The following is a 12325-nucleotide window of genomic DNA, read 5'->3' on the forward strand; positions in this document are numbered from 1 at the left end:
TAGTGAAAAAATTAGAACTTAACAGACTTTGACATTAAGATCCATCCACCAACCGGCACTACAGTAAAGGAGAGAAAATCCCCTTACTTCTGTTCTGTGTTTGTTAATTAGCTGCCATATTAGATAATAATACTATCATCCATTCTTGTTTTCCTTTTCTTTCTTTTCTTTTGCAGATCACTCAAAATATATCCTTTTTCTCCAGCTCCCTCAAGATTCTCATCTTCTGTCCCTTAATTTTAGGTGGGTTCTTAATCTTTTTCTCTTTTAATTCCATGCATGTATTATTTTATTATTTGATCTTGTTATGTGATCTGTACATGATGGAAATAAATGGGTTAAAATAAAGCAAAATGGGTGTGGGAGATTTATGTAGTTGACTCCAATTAGTATAGTTTGAGATAAAAAGGTAGTTGTTGCTGTTGTTATTATGTGATCTGTGGTTGGATCTATTTATGTTCTTCTTTTAATCCAATTTTAGGTGAGTACTTGATTCGTAACTAACTATATTATGTATTTCTTGTGATAAAGTTTCTATCTTTGTATAATTTCATGCTTCTGTTGGTTCCTAGTAAAGCTGTCAAGAAGAGAAATTGGTCTGGGGCAGGTTGGTTTTGGGGGGTTGAGGAGTGTTTATCGGGCATTGCATGGGTATGATCCTGTAGGCTAACCAACCTAGGACCCCTCTCTCCCAAATCCTATGTGTTCTAAATGAACTTCCTTTTTTATGTATATATATACTACAGTATATACTATATATTGAGTCCCCTAGGCTTTTTCACAAGTTTACATCTTTATATTTTGACACTCCATACTGAAAATTCCCCCCCCCCCAACCGGGGGGGGGGGGGAGGATATAGTGAGTTTATGGTTGAATTATGGTCTTTGGCTTGATGTTGTGAGTTTATGTTTGAATTCTGTGCTAGAAGTTTGATCTTATTGATTCAATCAATCCAAAACTGTTGTTGTTAATATAGGTCTCCCAATTCGTTCTCTTGTGTTATCGAGTGATTTGACTCTCTCTGTGTTACTGGAATAGAATAGGTTTGAACAGGGGAAATATAGTGGATATATATTTGCTGAACCCAACTACTTCGGGATTGAGGCATTGATTGATACTAAGAATCAGATCCAAGTGTCGATAATGATCCTATGAGTTTGCAGCAATTACCCTAGACGATTTTCAACAGTTGATTTTGTGTTTTCTCGCATAGAGCAATCACTTAGTGAGAGGGCATTGCACCCTGAAGAAGTGAGATCTCCTTCTCCATGATGAATATCGTAACTGAACAAATTTATGTGTGCAAGCTCTTCTGCTTAGATGCAGAAAGGAAAATCTGTAGGTTGTCTTTTTCCCTTTTGAAATTTCTTGAGAGTATTGAAGATTCATTTCCTTCCTGTTCCTTTTTTAGTCTTGCAATACTGTCAGGGCGAAATGCAAAAATGGTGGAGGAAGATAATACAGGAGGAGAATGTGTTATATATTAGACGTTTTAGGACCTGTCGGCTGTCCATGTTAGGAGGGAGAATTGAAGTTATCTTAAAAGATTCAGAATATCTCGGAATCCAGGAAAATCTGGCAAAAGATAGAAAAACAACGGAAGTTGAATATTGATATTGGTGATACCAACTAGAACTAGTGCTTATTAGGCCTCATTTATTTGCACTTAATGGAAGTTTGAATCTTAATCATTCAGATCTCACACATTAAGTGTGTTTGTTTTTAAAGTCTGAATCTTAATCATTAGATTTGTTTGTTTTTTTACTTCACAACCACTTAGTGAGTCTTAACACGTCTGTATGATTAAGATCTATAATAAAGACTTAATAAAAGGCTCTTTGTGTAATAGCGATTTAACTAATAAGTACGTTAGAGAACCCCAGTGTTAGATAATTCTTAAGTACAGATTGAAATATTATGGACCCACATAGAGCATTTATGATTTATGATATTGTGGATTCATATAGCCAACTAGCATGGGATTGAGGTGTAGTTGTTAACTTGTTATTGTTGTAAGATGGGAGTTTTACTTTATTCTTTGTTCTCTGTTTTGAATATTTCTTGACATAACAGGCTGCAGTATTTGTCTACTCTCTGTTTGGTTCATAACTTTGTATTTCCTCTTTGTTTACCCCTCTCCTTATCCACTCTCTATTGTGATTACTTGCATCTTGTGTCACTAAAAAGGGTCGCCCGGTGCACTAAGCTCCCGCTATGTGCAGGGTCCGGGTAAGGGCCGGACCGCAAGGGTCTATTGTGCGCAGCCTTACCCTGCATTTCTACAAGAGGCTATTTCCACGGCTCGAACCCGTACCTCCTGGTCACATGGCAACAACTTTACTAGTTACGCCAAGGCTCCCCTTATGTGTCACTAGATAATCAAATTGACACATTCAAGCCTTTTTCCTCATAATAATGCAATTATGTTGTGATATGACAGGTTTCTTGATTCAAAGGTTGTGCATATATGGATCACCAAACTGGTGAATCAGTGGATGCTATGTATTCAGCTGATATGAATTGTGAGCATGGCGATTTTGAATGCAATATCTGCTTTGAAATAGCTCAAGATCCTATTGTGACTCTTTGCGGCCACCTTTATTGTTGGCCTTGTCTTTGTGAATGGTTGCAAGTTCATTCACATTCTCACGAATGCCCTGTTTGTAAGGCTCTCATAGAAGAGCAGAAGTTGGTTCCAATATATGGCCGAGGTAAGGCAAGCTCTGACCCAAGGTCACGTGTACGTCCTAGGACGAACATCCCTAACCGTCCAGTATTCGGGCCAAGACCACAAACAGCTCCACCACTAGATATGAACTATTTCCAGCATGACGAGTTAGATCCGATGGGGGGATTCATGCCAATGGCAAGTGCGTGGTTTGGGAATTTGACATTATCTTCTTTATTTGGAGCTATTCCGGCTTTTTTTAACTTTCATGTGCAAGGATTTCATGATGCTACTGTATACGGTGCAACTACAGGAGTTCCATACCTGTTTTCGAGTTCAGTTCATGGGGGTTATGCTCATGGTTTTCATCATTCAACTCATGTAGATGGGACAAAGTTCTTAATCAAGATGTTTCTCTTGATTATCGGTTTCCTCTTAGTTGTTTCTTTAATTTTGTAGAGTTTCATTCCAAGTGTTAGAAGGGGAGCCTTGGCGTAACCGTAAAGTTGCTGGCGAGGTCAGCGGATTCGAGCCGTGGAAGTAACCTCTTGCAGAAATGCAGGGTAAGGCTGCGTACAATAGACCATTGTGGTCCGGCCCTTTCCTGGACCCCGCGCATAGCACCGGGCTGCCCTTTTTTCATTCCAAGTGTTAGAGATGAAATTAAGATGTAGAATTGTTAATCATGTGTGTATATCTTAGAGTAGTAGACTTATGTATGTCTAGCAAAAGCAGTGGCCCCAGTGTGCACAGTTATCTTTCAGTGTATTCAGTGTTAGGCTTAGGTATTTATTCCTTATTGCACCATAATTAGCTCCATATTTTTGTCCAATAAAATCTGGTGGAGTTTCAGTTTCAAACTGTTCTGCACCTATTTAACTATGAGTTTCACTTATATACAGTGTTAAGAAACTTTATCAAGTTTTTGAAGATCCAATTACGTGTAAGTTTTAAAGCAAGCATAGGACTGGTAACTTGCAGAATATGGTAAATGACCTGTTATAACAGGTAAAGCTACACAAAAGGAGTCTTACCAGTTTCTAAGCTCTGGTCCTGAAGAAGCTATAGAGTCGATTACTAATAGTACTAGCTTGAAAGGCTCGTTGAAATTGATCCGCTACGAGATTAACATTATACACAATATAAGCACCTGAAGTACTAAACGGAATAGGTATTGGTTTGGTAATGGTTGGAGCAGCAAACTCGGATTCGACAAGAATTTCATTTTTTGGTGGTACGAAGGGGAAATTGGCCCAAAAATCGGATGGGGGTCGAAGGCGATGTCGGGCACCGGCGGCTGACTCAAGTGCACCCCGAACCGCGCTAAATGGTCGCCTATTACACGGCTCACTAACTCTGCCTAGGATATTTCTGTAGAATCCTTCACGAACAATCGTCATTTTTTAATGGTTTTTCGTTTCTCACGGCTGCTCTTTCCACACCTTTGAATATCTGGTGCAAAATGGTCGCCCCTTTCCTTATTTCTTTGATAATAATAGAGTTGACTATCTTTGTGGCATCAATTGTACATGTTCGTGAAAAGGGCTGCATGAGTAGAATGAGGGAAAGCGGCTCGATTGACAAAAAAGAAGAGTAGCCTCCCTAGAACCTGGCAGTTCTTGACCAGTTAGAAAAAAATATTAGCTAACTTTTGGTGAGGCGGTGATGAAGACAAAAGAAAGATTTATCGGATAACTTTTTATACCGGTCCTATTTACTTGTCATATTTGTCAAAGTATTGTCCCAAAATATATCAGGTTAGAAAACTAAAAAAGAATTAATATTTCTATCCTTAAATTAGTAAGCATCTATTGGAGAGAGATTAGTGTGGTGAAAGATTAAAGAATAAAGTAGTCAAATAAATTTATTTATTAATAATATTTTTAAAATATGTGTAAAAGATTAATATGACAAGTAAATTGGACCATAGACATAGAGAGTAATTGGAAAACTTAAATGGCGTTCGGTTATAATTAGGTTTTGGCTAAATTTCCAAAACTTAATTACTTGCTTTTAACAAAAATGTCAATGAGTGTTTTAGCAGATTCCCAAAAACATTAAACCTAAGTAGAAAATAGTTCGGAAAGACATTTCTTTTCCACTAAAACCTTTCCAAAACCAAAAATATTAAGGATAAAAAAATTTCTCCTTGCATTTATAGAATTTCAACGCATAGGGATTAAAGATAACTTTTTCTTTATTTCTTTTTTTTTCTACTAATTTTGTTGGTACGACCTAACTGTATTTTATAATTAGAGAAATTCAGGGAAATATTATATTTGAATATTCTGTTCGTTATGTTATCTTCGATAGTCATTTCCTTTTCCTTTTTATTAGTCAGACAAAAACTAATGACATATTTCTCTTTTTAGAAATTGCTTAATCTTCTAAATAACTTCATTTTATCCTTACAAACATGACTTGTTGCCTAATGGGATTTAAATAACTTCAGATGTCGAGTTCATAATTTTTTATTTAAAAACTACATAGAAGTACTATAAATTACATATTTCATAAGTTAAAATGTCTTCAAACAAATATAAAATCATAATTAGAAATATATATATATATTTCATCTAAATAATAATTACGTACAAATAAAAAAACCAATAAACCATGGAAAATTATTCCCCGTAATCTTTGACTGGTGTTAGTTTTGGCCAAAATACCAAATTGATTGGTCGGTCGAAACTAATTACATTCGCTAAAAATATATATACAACACAATAACAACAATAATAACCTACGAAAATCACACAAGTAGGGTCTGAGAAGGGTAGTGTGTACGCAGACCTTACCCCTACTGTCTCTGATAGATCCTCGGCACAAGAAGATAGAACAAGGCAGTGTAGCAAATATATACAACACATATGTACATAAATTATAGTAAATATTTTATTGGCTGTTATCTTTGGAATAGTTAAAAATATACATTTCTCTTACTCCCTCGTTGTAATTTATGTGAACCTATTTGACTGGGCACGAAGTTTAAGAAAAAATGAAGTTTTTCGAAATTTATGGTCCTAAACAAGTCAAAAAGGGGTCTAAAATATTTGTATAGTTATAAAAGCTTCTCATTAAGATTAGAATTATAAATTTAAGCTAAATTATTTTTAAAATAAAAAAGAGATCATTCTTTTTTTATCGGACCAAAAATAAAATAGGATCGCATAAAAACTAGAAAAATATCTAATATAACTACGGTTGAAGCATACCTTTGTGGATAAAATAAACTAACTAACCCGATCGTTACACCTCCATACATATGGACTGAACCAAACCTCTAATCTCTTCACAATTTCAATGGAGACTCTAAAGATTTCAACTAAACCAACAATGTCACATATACAAAACCAAATTCATCCCTTGAATCTCAAACCCTATCCCCTTATCCACAATTCTCGAATTCTTGGTGTGTACAACAACAAAGGTGGCCGCACTTTTTCCTTTACTCTTACATGTAAGCTCAAAGTCAAAACAGTTAAAGGAACTAAAACCAACAATGAAAAAAGCGTTTCTGGTCAGATTACAGTGCCTGATTCTGATAGTGCGCCGCCAATTATTGAAGCAGAAGAAGGGTCTATAGGAAATGGTGAAAAGAAAATGGAGCAGAAAAATAGTGTTTCTGGTTCAGGACTGTTCAAGAAATTGCCTAGAAAAGTTTTGGGAATTTTGTCCAATTTGCCTTTGGCTATTGCTGAGATGTTTGCTGTTGCTGGGTTAATGGCCTTAGGTACAATTTCAGCTGAGACTTAAACTGAAATGCTTCTTTATTTAGTTACATATCTGCAAATTTAGGTGTGAAAATTTCTGATAGTTTATTGAGTTGCAGTTAATGCCTAGATAAGTTATGATACTGGTAAAGACTTACATGTCAGTTTCCTTATTTGCCTTAAAAGACAATTTATTTACTAGTAAAATTTAGTCAAATGTGCCCGACAAAGCGGAATAGATGTAGAGGATTCATATAGCCACCCTCAACTAGTTCGGATTTGAGGCGTAATTGATTGGTTGATAAATGTAGTGTATTTTCATGCATATGTGCTAATTCATAGGCGGATCCAAAATTTGAATTTTATGGGTTCGAATGCGTAATTATATACTTGCATCTAATTTAGTGGGTTCAACATCTACTATTTGTACATATATAGTGAATCTCTTAAGACATATACATGGTCTAAGCCAATGGTTATGGGTTCAGATGAACCCACAACGTGTTCATTGGATACGCCGATGTGTTCTATATGCATATTTTGATAGAGGCACAGATGATAATGACGTGATAATGCTGATCTGTAGAAAATTTACCCTATTGCATTTATTGTCCTTTATGATTTATATAATAACACATGTGTTCCCATGTATAAGCTTTTGTTGTAGCTAATTTTGCTCATTATTTCTTGCTTTTGGCGTTGCATTTTTATCCTTAATTATTTGCTAAGTTGCTCCGACATGGCAGTTTAGGTGCCGCACCCGTGTCGACACGACACTAGTATGGCTGTGGGTATGGGATCCGTATCGGATTTAGTCAAACAATTTTGGGTACTTTGACCACGATGGATGGAAAATTCGAGACGAGATACAATTTGTTTCCCCAAAAATAAGAACCAAAATTAGGGTAAATTTGAAGAAAATAGCATATATTATCTAAGAAATTAATCCTTTACTTATCTACAACTTGAGAATAAAAATGAAATCCACACTTTACAATACATACTTAAGTATTTCACAAAATTTCTCATAATTTAGATGTATTTTTTATATTTTTATTTTTTTGAATTATTTTTAGCCGAATCCCCGCACCCGTATCCGTACTAGGATCCGTATGCCCGAATCTTAGAATTTACATCTCAAAGGATCCGACCTCTAGATCCGCACCCGTGTCGGACAACCATACCCGTGTCCGAGCAACTTAGATTATTTGGGCAGTAGCTGTTCTGGTTGCGCACATATGCTGCAGAACATGCAGTATAGGCACATTCATATTCTGAATTATGGGATTTCATTTTGGAGTTTTCATCCTATCTCATCTTCACTACAAAATCCACAAAAGATATCTTGCTCTTGTGATATTCCAGGTCCATTTCACTTAATATTATATAAGGAAGAGAGATTCCTATGCCTTCCATCTTGGCATGACTATGAGCTTTTTCCTCGAAATCTTAGCATTATAATTAGTTTTTTTCATCTTAAATATAGCATGAAACCAGAAAATTTAGTCTTTGTTAAGTTATGAGTGATAGATTGAGTAGCTGTGGATGATGTAGTGCGGTGAAATTCTTGTCCAGTAAGCGTTCTTATTCAAATGTTAAATTTTACTATAAACTTTTTGTTCCGTCTTAAGTCACACATCCTGATCACTTTTTCCTATTATTTGTTTCTCTCAGATTTCAAGTATTCTGACTAACAGTGGATTTTGTTTCGTTTCTATTTGTTTCCCTGAAGGAACGTTCATTGACCAAGGCGAGGCACCTGATTACTACTTTCAAAAGTTTCCCGACGATCATCCTTTCCTGGGTTTTTTCTCTTGGAGATGGGTTCTCACCCTCGGCTTTGATCATATGTTCTCATCACCGGTATTCTTAGGAACATTGACTCTACTGGGAGCATCATTGATGGCTTGCACATACACAACACAGATTCCCCTAGTGAAGGTAGCAAGAAGGTCTGCTTTTGATTTCACCTAAATGTGATTTTTTCTTCTTTTTGGGGTCTTTAAGCAAAACCGGGGCTAAAAGTAATTGATTAAATCTGCAGATGGTCTTTCTTAAACTCAGCAGAGACAATCCGTAAGCAAGAATATGCAGACACTCTGCCTAGGGCATCAGTTAAAGACTTGGGTGTTATACTGATGGGAGATGGATTTGAGGTATAAACATAGCATTTCTCCTAGTTTACTTTTAGTTTTGTTTTCTTTCTTTGGTTTAGTAGTAGAAATGTCAAGATTATAAGGGTTTGTCACAGGAATGAGCAACTCTAGATATTATTTCTACAAATCAGAGGGATGTTCGGGTACATGAGAGAGAACTAAAAATGTTGTCTATAAGGCTGCTAAGCACTTCGACTTTCTTAAGAGAGATGAGAATTTTTCTCAAAGAATTTTCTTGTATGTATTACTATATGCCTGCAACACTCTATAGAGGTTAAAACAGAGTGCATATTCTTTTTTTCTATTAGTCCTACTATTTTGGAAAGTGATTGTTTTTTCATGTTATCCAATAAACAGGAAGGACAATACGGGGTTTTGGTTTGCTCAAAGATTGATTATTGGTGTTATGCTGAATCATAGATCTGCTAGCTTTATTGGCGTTATTCTTTTAGCTTCTTACTTTCTTCGGAATATGACTTTATAACTTTCAGATTAACCTGTAGCAATCTCGGTATCTGCAGGTATTCTCGAAAGGGCCAGCTCTGTATGCATTTAAAGGGTTGGCAGGTAGATTCGCTCCAATTGGCGTCCATTTATCACTGCTGCTTGTAATGTCTGGAGGAACACTTAGTGCAACCGGGAGCTTTCGAGGGGCTGTAACTGTTCCACAAGGTTTAAATTTTGTCGCGGGTGATGTACTTTCACCATCTGGGTTTCTATCCACTCCTTCCGATGCTTTCAGTACAGAGATTCATGTCAATCGATTCTCCATGGACTACTATGACAGTGGGGAGGTACGCAAAATCATTTTATTAATTGATAACCATGGCATATGAGCCAGCTTGCGGGGTGCACCTTGACTAATACCGTCGGGATACCTGTTACTTCTCACCAGCAACAGGTACCGGGTAACTTTGTCCACCAAGGCTTGGACAGATGGGAAGAAATTGCCTAGTGTTTTTGCCGCTGCTGGAATTTGAACCTGAGACCTCATGGTTCTCAACCCACTTCATTGACCACTAGGTCACATCCTTCAGTGCGAAAAATCAGATTTTTTTTCTTTCTTTTATTTATTAATTTATAAGGAGGTATGCAAAATCAGATTATGAGAAACAACCGTGTTTCCCTTACTACAAACTGCTGAGGCCCTTCTTTTCCTCTTGTCTTTAATATGTGTTGTAGGTCTCACAGTTCCATACTGATCTTTCACTATATGACCTTAATGGAAAGGAAGTAATGAGGAAGACTATAAGTGTCAATGATCCCTTAAGGTACGGGGGAATCACTATATACCAAACAGATTGGAGTATATCAGCGCTACAAGTACTGAAGGATGGTGAAGGTCCTTTTAATTTGGCTATGGCACCACTGCAAATGAATGGGGGTGACAAGAAGCTCTTTGGTACTTTCCTACCAGTCGAAGATGGTGATTCGCCCAATGTTAAGGGAATGTATGTTATTTAACTACCACACTATCTAGATAAATGGATGTTTGAGTTGCTTGTTTTTCTTAATAGGGCGCACAAAGTGTAAGAGTTGACGATACAAATCTTCAACTTGCTGACTAGCTTATGTCTTAAGAGTTCTTGTTATGCCAATATTCTGATTTTTCTTTTGTCCTTTTGGCGGATCATAATTCAGATCAATGCTAGCACGTGATTTGCAGTCAGTTATTCTTTATGATAAACAAGGAAAATTTGCGGGAGTCAGACGACCTAATTCCAAGCTTCCAATTGAGATTGACGGAACAAAAATTGTTATTGTTGATGCGATTGGCAGTAGTGGCCTTGATCTAAAGGTAAATGAGATGAATCCTATCAACACTGAAATCTAATTGTTTTCATGTTCTGTCTCCAATTGTCATTTCATTTGAACCGTGTTTTTACAGACTGATCCAGGAGTACCTGTTGTCTATGCTGGTTTCGGTGCTCTAATGCTTACAACTTGCATCAGTTATTTATCTCATACACAGGTAAAATCCTGCCAAACCATTAACAACTTTGAGACAGTAAATTTTACAAATCTCATTAGTTTGACATGTTTCTATATGAATTGTAACTTTTCAAAAGCTATGGGCCTTACAAGATGGAACATCGGTGGTGGTTGGGGGTAAGACCAACCGGGCCAAGGGTGAGTTTCCTGATGCAATCAATCGTTTGCTCGATCAAGTCCCTGAATTAGTGGAAACATCTTCTCCCAAGGAATCTGACAGTCTCGTGGCTTCTAAGTTGGAGTTGGAACGAACGGGACTTGATGTTTAACTAGCTGATATCGTACAAATAGACATACGTTCAAAGAAATATCAGACATGCAGATATCAAACCATTGATACTAAATCCTCAGCCATATTGATTATATGGCTTTCGCTCTTAGGACAAATTCTTGACCCCTGTAAAACAGTCGTTTTCCTTTTTGGGGGGGATTATATATGTATAGTTAAGTTTGTATTGGAAATATGTTTCTTGGGGTTAGTTGGTTTTTGCATTCAAAAGTTCAAGAGTTGTATATGAACATGTGAAGTGTACTTTGTCCATACAAGAGAAAATGAAAGAGCAATGATATTGTATTTTTGACATTCATCTGAATAGACATGTGATTTCCCCCTCTCATTTTGTTCAGGCATGCAATCCTTTTCTAATTTCAAGGGCCAGTTCATAAACTTAAAATACTCATTAATTAATCATCTGCCTGAGTATTTGTTTTCTACCTTTCTAGGTTTGGCTGAGACTTATAGCCTGTTTGGCCAAGCAGGAGAAATTAACTTATTTTGAGAAGTGCTTTTGAAAAAAGTACTTTTGGAGAAAAACAGTTTGTGTTTGGCTAATTACTCTGAAAAGCACTTTTGAACAATAATTTGTGTTTGGCCAAGCTTTTCAGAAAGTCCTTTTAAGTATCAAATTACGAATAAGGACATGAATAGATTTATTTAATATTAATATTATAAATAAATAATCTCAAAAATTTGTTATCACATGCAATAATTAAATCTTTTCATTTTATTTAAGTAAAATATGAAAATAAAATTAAAAAGTACTTAATTCTTTTAATATAAGTTAAATATATTAAAAATCATTTAACAAATATAAAAGCATTCACCCCTAAAGTCACTATATATTAGAAAACTATCCTAAAAATAAGAAGAAATATTTATACATTAATATCCAAAGTATTAGGTTTAACAGTTATTTTGGTATATACTACTATATTTTGTATATATGGTGGAAATCGGGGCTACCCGATTTCGTTCTTCGATGGAAAAAATGATAGCACGTCGGAAGACCAGGACGTCGAGCTCGGGGTCGATGTTCCTTTCCAAGGTCGAGGTCGATATCACTTACCGGGTCAGAAGAAGGCATGCTTCGAGATGATGCCGTTATGATTCAGTAACGGAAAGAGCGGGATATTCGCAACGGGCCGGAGATCACGGCGTGAATTTCGAAATGGATTGTTCTTTGGCGGTTAAACAATTGTCAAATATGATTTCCTACTATAATTAGAAGTGTACCTTATTTATGATTCCCCTATTATATAAAGGGGGATCCTATTCATTTGTAGGATGAATTGTCAACTGATAAGAAAATATACGCACATTACTCTCTTGCTATTTCACTTATTGTTCATTAGAGTTGTTTTATCATTTATTATTCCCATTATCATACCTCGAGATTATCACAGATCGAGGTCGAGATTTAGCTTACACACTGGTTTGATCTATTTTATTCTTTAATTTATCTATTTAATTCCTTGTTTATCAATTGGTATTGGATTAAATCGCATATCCTTAAAA

At 36.1% G+C, this 12325-nt stretch overlaps 2 protein-coding genes across 2 annotated transcripts; both read left to right on the forward strand.

Annotated features, from left to right (window-relative positions):
* The first annotated feature begins 105 nt into the window (after window positions 1–105).
* On the forward strand, window positions 106–3529 carry LOC107801886 (uncharacterized). The gene is made up of 2 exons (XM_016625293.2): window positions 106–243; window positions 2442–3529. The coding sequence occupies exon 2, from the start codon at window positions 2469–2471 to the stop codon at window positions 3126–3128; it is 660 nt and encodes a 219-aa protein (XP_016480779.1). The 5' UTR covers window positions 106–243; window positions 2442–2468; the 3' UTR covers window positions 3129–3529.
* Window positions 3530–5869: 2340 nt separating this feature from the next.
* LOC107801882 (cytochrome c biogenesis protein CCS1, chloroplastic) lies at window positions 5870–11114 on the forward strand. Its single transcript, XM_016625287.2, has 8 exons — window positions 5870–6402; window positions 8115–8334; window positions 8427–8538; window positions 9060–9332; window positions 9721–9989; window positions 10180–10336; window positions 10427–10510; window positions 10608–11114. The coding sequence occupies exons 1-8, from the start codon at window positions 5973–5975 to the stop codon at window positions 10797–10799; spliced, it is 1737 nt and encodes a 578-aa protein (XP_016480773.1). The 5' UTR covers window positions 5870–5972; the 3' UTR covers window positions 10800–11114.
* The last annotated feature ends 1211 nt before the right edge of the window (window positions 11115–12325 follow it).

This window comes from Nicotiana tabacum, chromosome 5, assembly GCF_000715075.1.
Source record: "Nicotiana tabacum cultivar K326 chromosome 5, ASM71507v2, whole genome shotgun sequence".
NCBI classification, from domain to species: domain Eukaryota; kingdom Viridiplantae; phylum Streptophyta; class Magnoliopsida; order Solanales; family Solanaceae; genus Nicotiana; species Nicotiana tabacum.

Bases quoted from the DNA above. Each gene is read 5' to 3' on its own strand.
- LOC107801886 (XM_016625293.2), top strand. From the start codon at position 2,469: ATGGATCACCAAACTGGTGAATCAGTGGATGCTATGTATTCAGCTGAT.
- LOC107801882 (XM_016625287.2), top strand. From the start codon at position 5,973: ATGGAGACTCTAAAGATTTCAACTAAACCAACAATGTCACATATACAA. The intron at 8,335-8,426 runs GTCTGCTTTTGA...TTAAATCTGCAG, and splicing joins CTAGTGAAGGTAGCAAGAAG to ATGGTCTTTCTTAAACTCAG. The intron at 9,990-10,179 runs GTATGTTATTTA...ATCATAATTCAG, and splicing joins TCGCCCAATGTTAAGGGAAT to ATCAATGCTAGCACGTGATT.